Here is a 21,092-nt window from a genome sequence, read left to right on the forward strand (position 1 = left end):
AGGCCAGCTTCCAGTCGTCCATGATGGCGATGCATGTGGAGGGGGGGGAGCTGACTCTGGCTCATAAGACCCCCCCCAGAGTTCCTCCCAAACCACCCTCAAAATCCCCAACACAGTCCTCTCTGGCCGTCAGAGTGGGGGGGGGGGCGGCAACAATCCCCGTCCCCCGTCAGGCACGTGAAGGCGCCAACACCAACACCATCCAGGTGGGGGAACACCTCATAACACCTGAATATGCATGTTGATGTGAATATGTGTACCTTACCGAGCTTTTCGTTGTTCATCTGCAGAATAATTGAAATGTATTTGTGCCGCAGGTTGTGATGCATCCTATTTACTATACAACATTATCTCTGAGTGTAAGAGGAGTAACAGCTGAGGCTCCTTTGGTTTGAGAGTCTGCGTTACTCCGAATGTTACGTGCAACCACTTTAACCTTCAGCCCCATTTAAAGCCTCCTGGATCCTCTGAGGACTTCTGCAACACCAACACTTATTTAATGTGTATTATCCTCTGGAGTCTAATGGCTATCTCTCACATTTTAGATTTCCTTCATTTACTTTTTAAATGTATTTGTCATGACATGGCAACCCATGTGCTGCATACCAAAATGTTCAGCACAGTCTCTGGTCCTGCTAGAAATGCAACTCACTCACCTGAGAGCCCTGTGTGATGAGATGATTAAAGCTGAACATTTGACATCCGATTCTTGGCAATCTTCACAACTCTTGTGAAAACTCAGACTTGTGGGTGTTTTAGATTTGGTTTACTAAAGTCTTAGGTTCACAAGAGTAGTGAATTATTTAAATGACACTGTATATATTTGAGAACATTTTTTGTTTTACGTTTGAGAATCGGTTCCATGTTGTGTAACGGACAGTAAATGGATCTGGATCTGAATCTGATGTGTAACTGAGCTCTCTGTCGCCCCCTTCAGGCCGTCCATGTCTCCCATCAGCAGTCGCTCCCTGGCGGACGCCGGCGGAGACGTTCTGCCGCCCTGGAAGAGAGGCGAGGCCGGGTTCAGCACCATGAGCGCCAGCATGAGCAGTATGACTGCCATGAGCAGCAGTATGACCAGTATGAGCAGTATGAGCAGCAGTATGAGCAGTATGAAGAGCGCCAGTAGCTCCATGCAGGTCAGCGGGGGCCAATCCATGCAGGTCAGCGGGGGCCAATCCATGCAGATCAGCGGGGGCCAATCCATGCAGGTCAGCGGGGGCCAATCCATGCAGGTCAGCGGGGGCCAATCCATGCAGATCAGCGGGGGCCAATCCATGCAGGTCAGCGAGGGCAAATCCATGCAGATCAGCGGGGGCCAATCCATGCAGATCAGCGGCGGCCAATCCATGCAGATCAGCGGGGGTCAAGAGGTGAGCAGGGCGCCATCTGGGGGTCTATCAGGGGGGAGACATGTGGGAAGAATGGAGGAGGACGGGGCAGAGGAATTGAAAATATATCTAAATCGGATCCAACATACATTTAACCTGCTGATGTTCTTTAATTAGAAACCTGATTGGGAAGCCCCTCCTCTCAGAGCCCAAACTTAACGACACATCTGACACACAATAAAAACAGATTAAAAACACATTTAATTCAGGGTAATTTGAGAGGATGCAGCTCTGGTGTTATAATATAAGTCCATAAATCCAGTTAACAATCAGAGAATGCACAACTTGTTCATAACATGTTGTATTCCTCTAAATACTGAGACTCTGAACCATTCAGGACTTTATTAACCCCCCCCCCTGGAAACAGCAGTATCTGGCTGTTCTGCTAACAGCATATCAAATCAACCTGCAGTTCCCCTAACGTCCACCAGAGGCTGAGTCCTGCAGCTAGTGATGGAGACCCTTCACTTCCTTTCACTAAAACATCTGAATTAAAACTCTATTTATAGATGTTTATTTAGAGATGTACAGATGGATAAAGAAAGGAAATAGGAATACTAAATAATGAAGGAAACGACATAAGGAAAAAAGATACTGCTTCATATCTAGCTTATTCAATTAAAAAAGGTATTTGTGGGGGAACTTCCGGCGACGAGGAATGGAGTAGACGCGTGTTTCTCCAGCTCCCACTACTTTTAACATGCAACTCACTTTTAAACCTCTTACCTGTAAACAACGCGGGGATTTTTGTTTTATTTATTTTACGCATAACTATCTACTTTCCGTTGAAACGGCTAAATGGCTTCGAAAACAAGCAAAAAGGAGAAGAGAGACGAGGCAGCTGCTACTGCCGTAGCTAGCATGCCGTTCTTGGTTAAGCTACTGGAGGATCACAGAGACGCCCTTTCCAAGGAATTTAAGTTGGCTATGACTTCTCCGGAAGCGAAATTAGACTTTGTCCAGGAGACAGTCACAGACCACGGTAACCGCCTGACCTCCCTTGAGGCTAACGCGAATCAGCTCAGCGACAAAATGGAAGAGTTGGAGGCTAAGTGCGCAGCAATGGAGGGAAGCTACAACAAGCTAAAGCTATAGACCTTGAGTCACGCAGCCGCCGCAATAACATAAGGATAACTGGCCTACCGGAGTCGATTGAGGGTGCACGTCCCACAGGCTGCTGGTGGAGCTTCTGGGTGACCAAGTCCTCACTACGGCTCCGGAGCTGGACCGAGCACACAGAGCCCTGACTGCCAAGCCAAGTCCCGGGTCAAGACCAAGAGCGGTAATAGCCCGCATCCATCATTTCAGAACGAAAGAGCTGATCGTTCAGGAGGCCCGGAAGCGGCAGGGGAAACTGTTTTTCCTGGGGAAGCCCGTGGCTATCTTTGAAGACTACTGCCCAGAGATCGTGGAGCAACGCGCGGCGTGCCGGTGTTCCGGATTAACTGGTTCCCCGATCAACTGGTTGACAGATGTGGAGGCGTGGCCTTCGACTGAAATACACATTTCGATCAATTCTTCTGTCGTTTACATAAATCTTTTGGTATATTTGGCTCCATAGGAACACTTTGATGCACATTCAGTACCAGTGTGTGAGGTTGTGGTTACGATGGCGATATCCGGACGCGAACAGCGAGGACTACAAAAAGAAAAACGAGTTGACTGGGGATGTCTGTTCAAAACATTGCGAGCTCCAATAAATCATTTAAACCAGCTATTGTTGCCAGACTTATTACTGAATATCGGTCTTAATGTGATACCAAGTCCACCTGAGACCTGTGTACACCTTCAGACAGCCTCCAAGTGAAGCACATGTTCTTTACTCACAGTTTGAAAGCAGCGTGGGGAAGTCTTCAGCTGTGTTAAGCTGTGATCCGCTCGAATAAATCCTTAAAACCAGCTATTGTTGCCCGACTTATCACTGAATATCGTTCCTAATGTGATACCAAGTCCATCTGAGACATGTGTAGGCTACACCTTCAGACAGCCTCCCAGTGAAGCGTACGTTGTTTACTCAGAGTTTGAAAGCAGCGTGGAGAAGTTTTCAGCTGTGTTAAACTGTGATACTCTCAGGTAAACTGTGATTCGCCCATGGGAAAATGGGATCCGCCCAGATTAAACTGGGTTACGACTTCTGTGGCTATCTACCAGCGATCATGTTTAATATGAAAGACACACACATATACATCCCTTATAAAAACGGCATTCTTCAGCACTCATCCAGATAACATGTGACTGTTAACACGTTTTGCAAAGATAGCAGCAGAAATGTCATTGCTGCATGTGCAGGGATATTAGACTTTAAAATGCTGATGGGTCGTTGGTCTCGGCAAACAATATTAGGAATCCTCTATTCAAACCACATAATATTCAGTGTCCATCGACATGAAAATAACAAAAAAGTTCATGCTGGACTCAAACCCGAGTCCCAACAGCAAAAGTCACTCCAGCCCTGCGCTTTATCAATCAATCAATCAATCAATGTTTATTTATATAGCCCAATATCACAAATGTTACATTTGTCTCAGTGGACTTTACAGTTTGTACAAAATATCAGTATGACAATACGACACCCTCTGTCCTTAGACCCTCACATCGTACAAGGAAAAACTTCCGAAGAAAACCCACAGTTTAAAGGGAAAAATGGGAGAAACCTCAGGGAGAGCAACAGAGGAGGGATCCCTCTCCCAGGACGGACAGACGTGCAATAGATGCCGTGTGTAAATTGAAAAAATATATAAGTGCGCCACAGATCAACACACGTATTGAACCACCACACTATAATATTTTAGATTAACCTTGTTAAAAAGTTCCAGAAAAATGCAACCCGACCATCATTTATAATGTGAGCGAATGTACACTTAAATGATTTATTGGAGCTCGCAATGTTTTGAACAGACATCCCCAGTCAACTCGTTTTTATTTTTGTAGTCCTCGCTGTTCGCGTCCGGATATCGCCATCGTAACCACAACCTCACACACTGGTACTGAATGTGCATCAAAGTGTTCCTATGGAGCCAAATATACCAAAAGATTTATGTAAACGACAGAAGAAGCGATCGAAATGTGTATTTCAGTCGAAGGCCACGCCTCCACATCTGTCAACCAGTTGATTGGGGAACCAGTTAATCCGGAACACCGGGAGGTGATGTCCGCACTTTATCAACGCGGCTTGAGACCGTCACTCCTATATCCAGCGAGGTTACGGATCACAACCAAGGACGGGGGCAAAAAGCATTTCGCATCGGTGGAGGACGCTGCATCTTTCCTGGAAACACTGCAGGGTAACACGTCTTGGACTAGAGAGGAGCAGTGATGGCCAACTTTGATAGCAGGTTTGATCTATGTTTTATCAGCGCCGTTGCGCTTCATACATCACTCCATAACAAGCTCATATATCTTATAAAGCTGTGGAGAAGGACTTTTTGCTGTTTTTTTCATACTATACATGTCGAGGTACAGTCTTATGCTTTCCCATCACATTACTGTGACTATTTATTTATTCATTTCTGTTATGAATAAACCCCCAGTCACTGTTACTCTATTCGGAGTGATTTGCATTGAGATATGCCACCTATGCTCCATATAGTTGTGAATCCCTGGCTGTGTGTGTGTCCTGAAAAGAATGTCGCGTTCTGACCCTCCAAATGCTGACTTACTCATTATTACTATTTCTTATTTATTAATATAGCTGTTTACCATTGTTTATTTGTATCACTTATTTCATTATTGTTATTATCTAGTTACCTTTGTGTGTGTGTGTGTGTGTGTGTGTGTGTGTGTGAAAACCCTCACGAGAAACACCGGCTGTTGTTATGCCTGCTGTGATGTCAAGTTTCTCCGCTCTCCGCTTGTCATTATGCCGAAGCTTCAAAGTTGTATTTATCGTCTGAATTTGCCGAAACAAGTTTAATATTCTGAAAGCCAAGACTTTGTTTATTTAACATTTTAAAAAAACATCCGAAATAAAAATTATTTTTTAAAAATGTGTATTGGCTCATGATAGGCCCCCGATCTCCGTAGGCCCCTGGGCTTCAGCCCAGGTCAGCCCGTGCATTAAGGCGCCCCTGGGCAAGGGGCGTAGTCTTTGAACCACTTGATATTACGGCTGACAAGAACGGTAGATTTGTAATCGTCACTGGGAAACTATTTAACATGAACGTTGTCCTGGCTAACGTATATGCCCCAAATATAGATGACGCTGCCTTCTTTGTCCGCCTTTTCTCTAATCTTGCCGACCTGGGCCAGCACCACTTGATACTTGGAGGAGACTTGAACTGCTGGCTGGACTAGGCGCTGGATCGCTCCTCCACCAAGCCAGGTGCAGTGAGTAAATCAGCACTGCAAATTCAATCCTTTCTCTCAGAGTGTGGTATCTCAGATGTATGGAGGTTCCTCCACCCAAAAGAGAAACAGTATTCATTTTTCTCCCATGTTCATCATACATATTCTCGAATAGATTATCTTCTCATTGATAATAGACTACTTTCCCAAGTCCGCTCTTGTTCTTACCAGAGTGTTGTTATATCTGACCATGCGCCTGTTGTGATGTCACTGGCACTCCCAGGTGTCCCGATGCCCTCAAGGCACTGGCGTTTTAACTCGTCTTTACTGTCTGATGATGAGTTTGTAAAATACTTGGGGGATCACATCACCTTCTTTCTAGAAACAAATACCACATCCGATACCTCTGCTCTCATGGTCTGGGATGCACTTAAAGCTTACCTAAGAGGACAAATCATTTCATTCACCGTTAACAAAAGGCGAAAGTCCCAAAGGGAACGTTCAGACCTGTTATCCAAACTTCCTGGAACTGATGCACAATACGCTCTGACCCCGACCCCTGAGCTATATAACACTAGACTGGAACTCAAAACTAAATTTGAGATACTTACTACTCACCAGACTCAAAACATTCTGCTAAAAAACAAAAGTACATTTTATGGCGAGAAGGCAGGAAAACTGTTAGCTAACCAGCTAAAAGGACGGAGGTCGAAACAACTAATCACAGTGCATGACATTAAGGATGTTGGGAGATGGGCCTGTGGGCCATCTAAGCTAATGTACAGATGGCCCTGAGCCCAATAGAGATTGCCCTGAAAAATACGCGCGGACGAAATGTCGCACGAAGGGTTTGGGGGGCCTCAGGGCGCATTTTTCAAAGGCTAAATTTTCCAGCTTCTTCCCAGATGTGAACCCTACTTGCGATAAATGTAAAAACAATGTTGCTACCCTCTTTCATATGTACTGGCTATGCCGCCGCCTACAGGAATTCTGGGTAGACATTTTCCTTACCTAGTCCAACATCCTAAATAAAAAACTAGACCCGGACCCCCTGGTGGCTATGTTTGGTACAACCACTGTAGGTGTGCTGCACTTGACACCCTCGGAACGCCGCATGATTGCCTTTTCCTTGCTTCTGGCCAGATGTGCAATTCTACTCAAATGCAAGGACGCTGCCCCGCCCACATGCAATCAATGGCTTCGGACATAATGTCCTGCCTTAACTTGGAGAAGCTGTGCTTCTCAATCAGAGCCTCTGATGAGAAATTCTATAAGACCTGGGGTCCCTTCTTGGCTTACTTTAATAAGACCAAAGTAACTTGATGTGGTTACTTGGCCCTTGACATGAAAACAGTGTGACTCCATTTTAATATACAATAACATATAGTAATTATATTATATTATTAGGGCCGGGACTCGATTAAAAAAATTAATCTAATTAATTAGAGGCTTTGTAATTAATTAATCGAAATTAATCGCATTTTTAATCACATATAAATATTTGACCTGAGAACAGTGAGAAGCAATTTTTTTCACATGGATTTTAGTATACCATTAGGCGCATTCACACCGCAGTACTTTTCCCACAAAGGTTCATGAGGATTTAGTTCATGAGAACTCTTTGAACCTGGGGGTGGAACTAAAGAGCCGATCGCGTTCACACCGGAATAAATTCCTGAGGGAGGATTAGGCAAATGAAGCCGCTGACGTCACTTCGTCTTCTTCTGCTTTGGGTTTACTGGCAGGCTGCAAACCACTTCACGGCGTATACTGCCGCCCAAAGTCCCCGGCCGGAAGTCCCCGGAGTTGGGGACTGGCTTCAGTAAAAGCTGCTGGGAGTCCCAGCAGCTTCTACTGAAGCCTTCCGAGTAAATCGCCAGAACGCCGACACCTCCTCATCTCCACCGCTCCCATGTTTTATTTTGTGTTGCCATAAGTTAGTCTCTCTGTGTTTCTGCACTGGGCTAATGCTAATAATGCTAATGCGAGGATAATAAAATGGCGGCTTCACAAAACTTTTTGGGAGTTTTACGGGGCGTGGTTTGCAATCCGCCCAGCCAATCAGACATATAGCTCTTTTCTCACAAGAGAGCTGTACGAAAGTCCCTGCTCTCTAGCAGCTCTCTGCTCTCTAGCAGGGACTTTCGTGGGGGTAAAAAGGTTCTCATGAACTAATTTTAGTACCGGCTCTTTTTGGTGTGAACGCGATAAAAGAGGCTAACTTCCACGCTAGCTGCTATATGTTTTGCATTGAGGTGATACTTGAGGCTTGATGTGCTGCGGTGATATGCGAATTTCTTTTTGCATAATTTGCACACAACCGTGCTCTTATCGACGCTTCCATCCGTCCGTTTTTTAAAACAACATTTCCCACTGTTGTTCACTGTGGTTTGTTGTTGTCTGAAGTCATGAACGTTAGTTGGTGCTCCAGTATAATCGGTACGCCTGAAACTCATCCAGTGAGAAACGTTCCGCGGTGCAAAAATAAGTGCGATTAAAATGCGTTAATTTTTTTAACGCGTTAATTTTTGTGTGATTAATTAATCTTAATTAACGCGTTAAAGTCCCGGCCCTATATATTATATTATATTATATTATATATATATATATATATAAAATACTCTGGACAAAGTGCTATATAATTAGTTTGATCATCCACTGCAACGGGACGGGAGGGACGGGCCATCTCCGGGATAATTATTTGTTCACAATACTTTGCTGATGGTGTTTTTGTTTTTGTTTCTATAAAATGTCTTCACTTTTTGTATGTAATGCTATATGTTTGCACACCTCACTGCATTGTGATACTGTGTTGGCCCATTTGTGGGATTTCTGTGTTGAACAAGAAAATTAATAAACATATTTTGAAAAGAAAAAGGTATTTGTGACTAAACTAAAATATATTTAAACCCTTTCCTCCTCCTGTTGAGCTTCAGTTCAGATTTGTGATGAATGTTTTCCTTCATGTTTTTATGTTTAATGTCTGTTGTTAAAAACCCTGAGAATCCATCTCTCTGTTAAACGTCACAGGGTTATCCCAGCGAGGAACAAACCCCCGTCTCTCAACCCGGCCTCACTGGATAGACCTCCTGTCCAAACACCATGTGTTACATTCTGATTGTTTACGGTTCATTTCAATTTGAATATCACTATATATCTTCATTTAGACACCAGTGTCAGCTGGACGTGTTAGACGTATAAAATCACATTTTAAAGTCCTTTCACTTGAAATCAAAGCGTGAATCATCCTGCCGTCCCGTTGGTTCCATCTCATCCCTATCGTTTCATCATGAGCATCTTTACCATCAGTTTTGTCTCAACGTCTTGGAAATGTAACGTCTTGATTTGGATTCAGCCTCAGTCTGTGGACATGGAGTCAGCCGAGGACTCCAGTGTCTCTCCATCTCTCCGACTTTAAGTCCTACGGAGAAGAAGGAGAAGTTGGGGAAAGTTTGGATGAACCAGACTCGATGTCGCAAAGAAGAGTCCGGCAGAGCTCCTGAAAGTCGTGCTAACATGCTAACGGAGGACAATAAAAGAGAAGACGAGACGGAGGAGATGAGCTTTAGTCCGTCGTACCTCTGCGAAGACCTGTCCTCCGTTTCCAAAGACGGAGAAGGATTTCAGAACGTCTCGTCCGATCTGTCCGACGATCTTCCTTCTGTTAGCGCCGACTGTCAGCAGGAAGCTCCTTGTTAGGGTGTACACGTCTTCGTCTTTAAACACGTCTTCGTCTTTAAACACGTCTTCTTCTTTAAACACGTCTTCTTCTTTAAACACGTCTTCTTTAAACACGTCTTCTTTAAACACGTCTTCGTCTTTAAACACGTCTTCTTTAAACACGTCTTCGTCTTTAAACACGTCTTCTTTAAACACGTATTCTTTAAACACGTCTTCATCTTTAAACACGTCTTCTTTAAACACGTCTTCTTCTTTAAACACGTCTTCGTCTTTAAACACGTCTTTAAACACGTCTTTAAACACGTCTTCGTCTTTAAACACGTCTTCGTCTTTAAACACGTCTTCTTCTTTAAACACGTCTTCGTCTTTAAACACGTCTTTAAACACGTCTTCGTCTTTAAACACGTCTTCGTCTTTAAACACGTCTTCGTCTTTAAACACGTCTTCTTCTTTAAACACGTCTTCGTCTTTAAACACGTCTTCTTTAAACACGTCTTCGTCTTTAAACACGTCTTCGTCTTTAAACACGTCTTCTTTAAACACGTCTTCGTCTTTAAACACGTCTTCGTCTTTAAACACGTCTTCTTTAAACACGTCTTCGTCTTTAAACACGTCTTCGTCTTTAAACACGTCTTCTTTAAACACGTCTTCGTCTTTAAACACGTCTTCTTTAAACACGTATTCTTTAAAACACGTCTTCATCTTAACAACACGTCTTCTTTAAACACGTCTTCTTCTTTAAAACACTCTTCGTCTTTAACACGTCTTGAAACACGTCTTTAAACACTCTTCGTCTTTAAACACGTCTTCGTCTTTAAACACGTCTTCTTCTTTAAACACGTCTTCGTCTTTAAACACGTCTTTAAAACCGTCTTCGTCTTTAACACGTCTTCGTCTTTAAACACGTCTTCGTCTTTAACACACGTCTTCTTCTTTAAAACACGTCTTCGTCTTTAAACACGTCTTCTTTAAACACGTCTTCGTCTTTAAACACGTCTTCGTCTTTAAACACGTCTCTTTAACACGTCTTCGTCTTTAAACACGTCTTCGTCTTTAAACACTCTTCTTTAAACACGTCTTCGTCTTTAAACACGTCTTCGTCTTTAAACACGTCTTCGTCTTTAAACACGTCTTCCTTTAAACACTCTTCGTTTTAAACACGTCTTCGTCTTTTAAAACACGTCTTCGTCTTTAAGTCTTCTAAACACGTCTTCGTCTTTAAACACGTCTTTCGCTTTTAAACACGTCTTCGTCTTTAAACACGTCTTCGTCTTTAAACACGTCTTCTTCTTTAAACACGTCTTCGTCTTTAAACACGTCTTCGTCTTTAAACACGTCTTCGTCTTTAAACACGTCTTCGTCTTTAAACACGTCTTCGTCTTTAAACACGTCTTCGTCTTTAAACACGTCTTCTTCGTTAAACACGTCTTCGTTAAACACGTCTTCGTCTTTAAACACGTCTTCGTCTTTAAACACGTCTTCGTCTTTAAACACGTCTTCTTTAAACACGTCTTCTTTAAACACGTCTTCGTCTTTAAACACGTCTTCTTTAAACACGTCTTCGTCTTTAAACACGTCTTCGTCTTTAAACACGTCTTCGTCTTTAAACACGTCTTCGTCTTTAAACACGTCTTCGTCTTTAAACACGTCTTCTTCGTTAAACACGTCTTCGTTAAACACGTCTTCTTCTTTAAACACGTCTTCGTTAAACACGTCTTCTTCTTTAAACACGTCTTCGTTAAACACGTCTTCGTTAAACACGTCTTCGTTAAACACGTCTTCTTTAAACACGTCTTCGTTAAACACGTCTTCTTCTTTAAACACGTCTTCGTTAAACACGTCTTCGTTAAACACGTCTTCGTTAAACACGTCTTCTTCTTTAAACACGTCTTCGTTAAACACGTCTTCTTCTTTAAACACGTCTTCGTTAAACACGTCTTCGTTAAACACGTCTTCTTCTTTAAACACGTCTTCTTCTTTAAACACGTCTTCGTCTTTAAACACGTCTTCGTCTTTAAACACGTCTTCTTTAAACACGTCTTCGTCTTTAAACACGTCTTCTTTAAACACGTCTTCGTCTTTAAACACGTCTTCTTCTTTAAACACGTCTTCTTTAAACACGTCTTCGTCTTTAAACACGTCTTTAAACACGTCTTCGTTAAACACGTCTTCTTCTTTAAACACGTCTTCGTTAAACACGTCTTCGTCTTTAAACACGTCTTCGTTAAACACGTCTTCTTCTTTAAACACGTCTTCGTTAAACACGTCTTCTTCTTTAAACACGTCTTCGTTAAACACGTCTTCTTCTTTAAACACGTCTTCGTTAAACACGTCTTCTTCTTTAAACACGTCTTCGTTAAACACGTCTTCTTCTTTAAACACGTCTTCTTCTTTAAACACGTCTTCTTCTTTAAACACGTCTTCGTCTTTAAACCCGTCTTCGTCTTTCACGTTGGTTTCTTCATGGAAAGATGTCGTTGTATTCGCTGCATGTCACACGGATGAGCATGTGATAATCTTAAATGTTGCTTTGAGTACATGTACACGCTAAATACCAGTATCCTCAGATTCACTGTAACCTGCTGACAGACACACATTACCAACAACAGTTAAACAATCCATTCATTTAAATGAAGTTGCTTGGAATCAAACCTTTTTATGAATCAGAGTTTTTTTCTGTCAGTTTCCAAAAAACAGGATATAGTTTTTCAGGAAATGATGTTTGATCTCATAAACCAGACTCTCTGAGTGACTGCAGGACGTGTACATATACTCACTTTGTGATTCGTGGAAAGTTTCTGTGTCTGACAGAGGCAGGAAGGTCGGGGGGTTCAAACACTTAAACTCGTGATTCCTGTTCCCTCCTTTAGTAAATCAGACGGTTAAAGTTGAGTCACATCTGGAATGGTTATTGTACTAGGAGCATAGAAAGAAAAGAGATTTAAATATGATCTGCACTCTGGACAGGAATACACTGACGGAGCTGATTAGCCTAGCTTAGCATAGAGCTCGCTAGTTTGGCTCTGGCTCCATTGGTAACGTTCAATCACAAACATCTCACGAAAGTAAACAGACAGGAAGTAAACAAACAGACAGGCAGTAAACAAACAAACAGGAAGTAAACAAACAGGAAGGAAGTCAACAAACTTGCTGGAAGGTTTTCTTGGCATCGTCCACCAGCTGCAGATCCAAGAATAAAATATATTCTTTGGCGGAGGGAACAAAGGTAAACTATTTGGGACCTAATTGGAAGCTAATTGGCACCTATGATAAGCCCCCCCCCCCCCCCCCCCCCCCCCCCCCTCCTGTCATGGCCGCCCTCCCATCGTTGTACTGCTGGTTGTGTCTGCAGGCGGGGGGGGGGGAAGGCCGTGGCGGTTGCCACGGTGATGGCCGCCGTAGATCTGGCTCGCGTCCGTCAGCCCGTTGTGTGCGGGGCTGAAGACGAGGAGGCCGGGCTTACGCAGCTCGCTGTCAGTCAACAGGTGGCAGAGGGTCACATGATCACACCTGAACACCTCAACCAGGTCAGCTGGGAACAGACCACGTTACCAAGAGATTTGAACACCTTCAGATCACTCAGAATATTATACCACTCTGAAAACAACAACTCCAGATCATTTTAAAATCAGATGCTGATCGGCTTTATTGTCCCTTGTGTTACTGTTTAATCATGGATAAGAGCAGGTTTGATAAAGGTCATGTGGTATCACAGAACTACCATCAAACCTATTGGGAATTATAAACAGAGTAAAAAAGACTTATAAATGTCTTCACAATAATCTGAACTATTGGCGAGTATTTAGTAACTGGGATCTGAAAGGACGAGTCTCTTGATAATCAGTCATTATTTGCAGTACCTATATATACTGACATATACATATTGTGACGCTGCTGTGTTGGTTACCCCAGATTCAGACAGAGACCCCCCCCCAGGTGGACTCTGGTCTCGCCCCTCTTCCTCATTTCACAGTTTCTAAAGTTTCTGTCCCGAAACACGAGGCTAGCTCCGAGGTAAGAGCGGCGTCATCGGGCAACACTAATAATCTGTAGAAATAAGAGGAAGTGGACTTCAATAATCAACCTGACCCTCAGTTAATCACCTGACTTCCTGTTGCCTGTCTCTGATTCTGGCTGTATCCCCTTGAGCTAACGAGCTAAATATCTTAGGGTCAGGGATAGAGCACCTGATAGCATGCCGTACAGGTTGTTCTAATATAACTCACAAGATAATGATGTAATGTGAGTAAAGCTACTGTAGTTAGCTGCATACCGTTAGCATCTCCTGTCAGAACAGCTGATCTGTTTTAGCTTTAACACTTTAAGAAACGCTCATTTGGTTTTCCCTGAAATGCAGACTTGCTGTGAATTGTAGTTAATAAAGTGAACCCCCCCCTGCTGTAGCTTTAATAAACTAACGTCCGTAGCCCATCTCCCCCCCCCCAGTTTAACACGCACAGTGGTTTCCCTGATCCTGCTGTAGCTGTAATAAACCAGTACACCCCCTCCAGTGCTATAGATGTAATAAACCAACCCCCCCCCCCCCCCCCCCTCTGGGCCGCTCAGGTCTCCATCGCCGGCTCGGCAGTCGCCGCTCTGCACAGAGAGTTCTGTTCCTCTTCTGGTGGGGTGAGAAAGATCATCAAACCAGTGAAGTCTCCCAGTCCGTCCCGTACTAAGACCCTGGAGATGGAGTCTGTCGTCCCCCCTTTCAGAAGCCCCTCCCCCTTCAGAGGCTTCACCCAATCATATGAAGCTGTGCTGTCGGGGGGGCAGGAGGTGGGACATGAGGAGTGGGGAGTCCAGGTTTGTGAACCGGCTGGATCTGACCAGGACAAGAAAACCTGATCACAGTTCAGAGAAGGTCCAGAGGTTTAGGGTCTGGAGGTTTAGGGTCTGGAGGTTTAGGGTCTGGAGGTTTAGGGTCCGGAGGTTTAGGGCACGGAGGTTTAGGGTCCGGAGGTTTAGGGTCCGGATGTTTAGGGCCCGGAGGTTTAGGGTCTGGAGGTTTAGGGTCTGAAGGTTTAGGGTCTGAAGGTTTAGGGTCCGGATGTTTAGGGTCTGGAGGTTTAGGGTCTGGAGGTTTAGGGTCCGGATGTTTAGGGCCCGGAGGTTTAGGGTCTGGAGGTTTAGGGTCCGGAGGTTTAGGGTCCGGAGGTTTAGGGTCCGGAGGTTTAAGGTCCGGAGGTTTAGGGTCCGGAGGTTTAGGGTCCGGAGGTTTAGGGCAGACGCTCCTGAGGAAGACCCCTCTACGAGACAACTTTAAAGTTCTGTAGATATCACGGGGAAACACAATACAGGCATCACTTTGTTTTAGAAAAGATAAAGACAACACAGTTTGCTTGATAACGTCTGCAGGAAACATTAATATAGTCATTTAAACTGATGAACATTTAGAAAGACTTACAGCATCAAGACCTCGCTGAGCTGAGCCAAAATATCCCCATCCTCACCTGTTCATCAGCCTCATCCTGTCTCTGTCTTTAGTGTGTTGTGTGTCCTGTGTGTGCCCTGTGTGTGTTTGTCTGTCCTGTGTGTGTGTGTTCCTGTAGGATGTAGTTTTATTGTAATGAGCTAACGGAGGTGTTTCTCCATCAGGTGACGGAGGCAGCAGCCGTGCCGTCAGCCGGTGGCGCCGTGGTTCCTCCCACCCTGGTGTCAGTGAGTCCTCCTGAAACCATACGCTTCTTTAACTGAGTTTATATACGTACTGTTAGAATCATCTCACCGGTCCCCGTCACATACATAGCATCAACTAGTTCCTGAACAGTGTCCTTCACATGCTGATATCCAAGAGAGGGAGTTACACAGTCACAAGATGGAGGGATAGAAAGCAGTATTCAATGTTTACTTCAGATTAGCTCCACGTCAGAAATGAGCATGCTTGATATCTATCTCCATAGAGGCTGAATCATCAGATTAATCACATAGCTATCATATAATAATTCCTTACATTTATTATAGCGCTTTTCCAGATGCTCAAAGCGCTTTACAAATACACATTACACATATTTTTTATACATGCAATGGTCACTGATGCTCTTCTAGGTAATCACACATCCTGTCATGTTCACAGCTGCAGTTGGGATACCTTTGTTAGCATGTTGCTCTCATGTTGGAGGAGGACATTCAGGATTTTCCCAACGCGTACTAACTGTTCTGAGTGCTGTGTGTGCAGGGTCTGAAGAACACCAACGTGACGGAGGGTGAGTCGGTGACGCTGGAGTGTCAGATTAGCGGAAACCCCGCCCCCAGCATCATGTGGTTCAGAGAGGACTACAAGATCGAGAGCAGCATCGACTTCCACATCTCCTACGAGAGCACCGTCGCTCAGCTGGTGATCCGTGAGGCCTTCGCCGAGGACAGCGGGCGCTTCACCTGCACAGCCACGAGCGAGGCGGGCACCGTCAGCACCTCCTGCTACCTGCTGGTCCAGGGTCAGCTACAGACATTATTATAATTTACTCTCAATTAAAGAATACAAATAGCCCTCAAAGTCCTCAGAAACATGTCAATACCTTTAAGACTCTTGGTGTTCCTCTTCTGTTTTTACATTATATTTCTATATACTAATGTATTTTACTTTATGTTTCTTCCTATCTAACCCGTGGCTGTCCTGCAGTGTCCGAGGACATCGAGAGCAGAGAGGAGGTGGCTGCAGAATCTGCAGAGAAACCGTGAGTGCACCATAAACACCAGTTTATATCCTTCACAACTTTACCAAACATGCCGGTAACATTTAACATCAAATGTTATTATTTAACATGTCCCCGATGACAAAGGTTTATAATAGCACCGATCCAAAAGATTGTAGAGGGAAACTGCACATTCTCCACCGCTGTGGTATCGATGCACTGTTAGTGGTTTGACGTGACATTTGTTTACTTTGCACACAGTACAAAGACTGTGTAAAGTTGCCTTTTAAAACATTTGAAATTGGAGAGTAAGACATAAAGTGGGAAATACTGAGAGTCACAGTCAGTTGGAACATTGGTTTAATGATCTTTAATATTTAGAAGTGGTGCAGCTTGATTACCGTTGTCTATCTCCAGAAAACACACTCTCTATTGGACTGAGCGTACAGAGTGCTACGGCTAGTGCTAACAGGAGGTTTGTGTGTGCAGAGAAAGAGAAGAGGCTCCAGAGGAGACGGAGTCTCAGGTGAGCGAAGCCGACGTCCCGGACGCCGCCCCCGTCTTCCTCCGGAAACCCAGCATTCAGAAGCTGGAGGAGGGGGGCAGCGTGGTGTTCGACTGCAAGGTGGGGGGCAGCCCCAAACCTCACGTCATCTGGAAGAAGGGCGGCGTCCCGCTCACTACTGGATACAGGTGGGTCAGGAACACACCGGCTGTGAAGGCAATGCACCTCATGTCCTGGGGCTGTCAAACATATAACAAACCCAGAGCAGTGTTTACAATCCAGGGAATTCTCAACCATATCTCAGCGACATGTTGCTCTACGTAATTTAATGTGAAAACCTGAATTTTGAGTTTCTAACTCAGAGCATGAAGATCGATCTTCTACTGGAACAAGGTTTTAACCCTAAAAAGGAAAGACACAGTGATGGTTTTAGATTTGATCAAACCAATGCTAAAGTACAACAAAGGATATATCCCCATGACTGTAAGTCTATCACAGTCTTTGCTCTTTAAAGTCTAAGCAAAGATAAATGTAGTCATTGTATCTGTAATGCACACTGCAGCCTGTAGGGGGCAGCAGCTCTCTTTGAATTATCTTTAACACACCCCTCACCCCCTTCCTCCATCAGATATAAAGTTACCTATAAGAAGGAGACCGGCGAATGTAAGCTGGAGATCTCCATGACCTTTGCCGATGACGCCGGAGAATACTCGGTGTTCGCCAAGAACCAGTTGGGAGAAGTTTCTGCCTCTGCAGACCTGCTGGAGGAAGGTAGGAAACCTGTCTGTCAGAAACACCTGCAGCGAGGAAGAGGTTAGAGAAGAAGAAGTGCTGTAGTCTAACACTGAATGCTTTGTTTCGACAGAGGAATACGAAGCCCTGATGAAGAAACAGGAAGCCACCTTTAAGACTGAAGTGACAGCCATGGTGCAGGAGCCCACCGCCGGGGCGACCCCCATGGAGCAGACCTCAACCATTATAACCGGACAGGTAGGAGCAGATGTATAGCATGGAGGTATAAAGAGAACTGGTCCGGTGCACTTGCTGGGGCTTGGTCTAGGACTCTGAGGTTAGGGTTAAAGACACATCTTGAATTCTCTGCTTGCTGATCTGGTTGAGGTGAGGGTTAAAGACACATCTTGAATTCTCTGCATGCTGACCTGGTGAGGGTTAAAGACACATCTTGAAGTCTCTGCATGCTGACCTGGTGAGGGTTAAAGACACATCTTGAAGTCTCTGCATGCTGACCTGGTGAGGGTTAAAGACACATCTTGAAGTCTCTGCATGCTGACCTGGTAGAGGTGAGGGTTAAAGACACATCTTGAATTCTCTGCATGCTGACCTGGTGAGGGTTAAAGACACATCTTGAAGTCTCTGCATGCTGACCTGGTGAGGGTTAAAGACACATCTTGAAGTCTCTGCATGCTGACCTGGTGAGGGTTAAAGACACATCTTGAAGTCTCTGCATGCTGACCTGGTTAGGGTGAGGGTTAAATACACATCTTGAAGTCTCTGCATGCTGACCTGGTTAGGGTGAGGGTTAAAGACACATCTTGAAGTCTCTGCATGCTGACCTGGTTAGGGTGAGGGTTAAAGACACATCTTGAAGTCTCTGCATGCTGACCTGGTTAGGGTGAGTGTTAAAGACACATCTTGAAGTCTCTGCATGCTGACCTGGTTAGGGTGAGGGTTAAAGACACATCTTGAAGTCCTCTGCATGCTGACCCTGGTTAGGGTGGAGGGTTAAAGACACATCTTGAAGTCTCTGCATGCTGACCTGGTTAGGGTGAGGTTAAAGACACATCTTGAAGTCTCTGCATGCTGACCTGGTTAGGGTGAGGGGTAAAGGACACATCTTGAATTCTCTGCATGCTGACCTGGTTGAGGTGAGGGTTAAAGACACATCTTGAAGTCTCTGCATGCTGACCTGGTTAGGTGAGGGTTAAAGACACATCTTGAAGTCTCTGCATGCTGACCTGGTTAGGGTGAGGGTTAAAAGACCACATCTTGAAGTCTCTGCATGCTGACCTGGTTAGGGTGAGGGTTAAAGACACATCTTGAATTCTCTGCATGCTGACCTGGTTGAGGTGAGGGTTAAAGACACATCTTGAAGTCTCTGCATGCTGACCTGGTGAGGGTTAAAGACACATCTTGAAGTCTCTGCATGCTGACCTGGTTAGGGTGAGGGTTAAAGACACATCTTGAATTCTCTGCATGCTGACCTGGTTGAGGTGAGGGTTAAAGACACATCTTGAAGTCTCTGCATGCTGACCTGGTGAGGGTTAAAGACACATCTTGAAGTCTCTGCATGCTGACCTGGTTAGGGTGAGGGTTAAAGACACATCTTGAAGTCTCTGCATGCTGACCTGGTTAGGGTGAGGGTTAAAGACACATCTTGAAGTCTCTGCATGCTGACCTGGTTAGGATGAGGGTTAAAGACACATCTTGAATTCTCTGCATGCTGACCTGGTTGAGGTGAGGGTTAAAGACACATCTTGAAGTCTCTGCATGCTGACCTGGTTAGGGTGAGGGTTAAAGACACATCTTGAATTCTCTGCATGCTGACCTGGTTGAGGTGAGGGTTAAAGACACATCTTGAAGTCTCTGCATGCTGACCTGGTAGAGGTGAGGGTTAAAGACACATCTTGAAGTCTCTGCATGCTGACCTGGTTGAGGTGAGGGTTAAAGACACATCTTGAAGTCTCTGCATGCTGACCTGGTTAGGGTGAGGGTTAAAGACACATCTTGAAGTCTCTGCATGCTGACCTGGTAGAGGTGAGGGTTAAAGACACATCTTGAAGTCTCTGCATGCTGACCTGGTCTTAATAAACGTTGTCCCGCCTCCTCTGGTCTGCAGGACTTCCATCTGTCTGCCATCGAGCAGAGGATCATCCACGAGTACGAGCTCGTCATCATGAAGTTTACCTACAGAGAGATCGTGACGGAGGACGGAGAGTTGATCGTGACCTCTGACCCCAACGAGGCCGTGCAGCCCATCTTCGACACCCCTGTCAAAAACTACAGGATCTTGGAGGGCATGGGGGTCACCTTCCACTGCAAGAGCAGCGGGATGCCCCTCCCCAAGGTACTGCTCTTTATGTTGAATATGAACAAATGATGGGTTTTTTCTCAGGGTTAGGGTTTTATTGAGTCAGGCACAATGAGTTTACATTTATACAGACAATATATATGTATTTCCCTTTCCCCCCGTCCCGGTCCTAGCTAGTAAATTACATAACTAAATAAATAGATACATGTATAGGTCAAAGTAAAGTAATGTAGAAGATAATATTAAAAGAAAAATTAATAGATAAGGAAATAAAGAATAGTAACAATAATACATGTACCCATATACCAGAGGTGGGGACTCGAGTCGCATGACTTGACTCGAGTCGCATATTTTTGGAAACTTGAAACTTGCTTGACTAACATTGATAAAAGACTTGACTTTGACTTTGACTTGGTATTCATGACTTGAGACTAGAGGGAGAGAGAGAGAGAGATTTCTGTAAACTGTAGTTCATCTGCTTTTAGTAGTTCAATCAGGAGAGACATGATGTATGAAATACATGTTTATTACCGGGACGCATGGTATAAGAAAATGATGATTGACAGATTACAACAATGAATTAACTGATGTTTGGAGATTAGGCCCCGGTTTGTAGGATATCATTCGGGAGGGGAAAACCGCTCCGATGAACCCCCCCGGGGTCTAGACACTGGTGGTGGTGATAAGTGGTTCGGTCTGGTCTGAAGGAAGAAGGATTAGCTTGGCCCTGAATTAGGAGACAGGAGGCGAAGGGGTGGAGGCGGGTTGTGCGTTGACACCTGAAATGACAACTGACAGAGAGGGAAGAGCAGATTTAAAGGGGTTAGCAGGTGCGATGATTGGCTAGCTGGGGAGTAACGCCCCTGATTACTTAATGGAAGAGGAGATTGAAGTGACGTGTAACACCAGGGGGTATGGTCTTCCTCATTGAACTTGCGTTAAGCTTAATTTTAAATGTTTTAATGATGTTGTTTTGTTTGTAGAAGTGCATCATTCCTTGATTTATTGTAAATGAATCTTTTTGATCTGTTATGATGATAAACTGAAGCCATTTCTTAAGTGAGTTTTAAATCTACTTAGTTTCTAAGGAAACGATGAAGAGGAACAGATGAAATGGTTTGAATGATATCTCTGTAGGCGCTGGCGCTGTTGGCGGTTCTGGTGTTAACAGACATTTAAATTAAATATGTGTAATGGAAAATATCTGATTTTCTCACCTGGAGTTCTGCCTTTTTGAACAGGCTTTTTGAGTCCTAGCTGTATCGTCTGCAGTTCTGGGGTTAATATGAATCTAATATGATTGTCATCGGTCTGAATTAGATTTCAAATGATGAACTGTGTATGTAATGAAGATCATAGTGTGGGTTGAATCCATTTTCATAACCACTGTCTTTGAACTGATTGAAATGTGGAAACTGGGCTTATTCATCAGAATGTCGTATGACTTGACTTGACTTGCTTGACCTGAGCAATGACTTGACTTGACTTGCTTGACCTGAGCAATGACTTGACTTGACTTGCTTGACCTGAGCAATGACTTGACTTGA

General features: G+C 44.3%; 1 protein-coding gene across 1 annotated transcript; it reads left to right on the forward strand.

Moving 5' to 3' along the window:
• Positions 1–82: 82 nt before the first annotated feature.
• LOC117560198 (titin-like) lies at positions 83–19,581 on the forward strand (the record flags this gene model as incomplete). The annotated part of the gene is given in 9 exon segments (XM_034237023.1): positions 83–206; positions 938–1,373; positions 14,955–15,017; positions 15,535–15,793; positions 15,979–16,033; positions 16,481–16,684; positions 17,125–17,267; positions 17,362–17,486; positions 19,354–19,581. Coding segments are annotated over 8 exon segments (1,506 nt in total), but the record flags the coding sequence as incomplete, so codon positions are not given.
• Between the last annotated feature and the right edge of the window lie 1,511 nt (positions 19,582–21,092).

Source organism: Gymnodraco acuticeps, unplaced genomic scaffold, assembly GCF_902827175.1.
Source record: "Gymnodraco acuticeps unplaced genomic scaffold, fGymAcu1.1, whole genome shotgun sequence".
Taxonomy (NCBI): Eukaryota; Metazoa; Chordata; class Actinopteri; order Perciformes; family Bathydraconidae; genus Gymnodraco; species Gymnodraco acuticeps.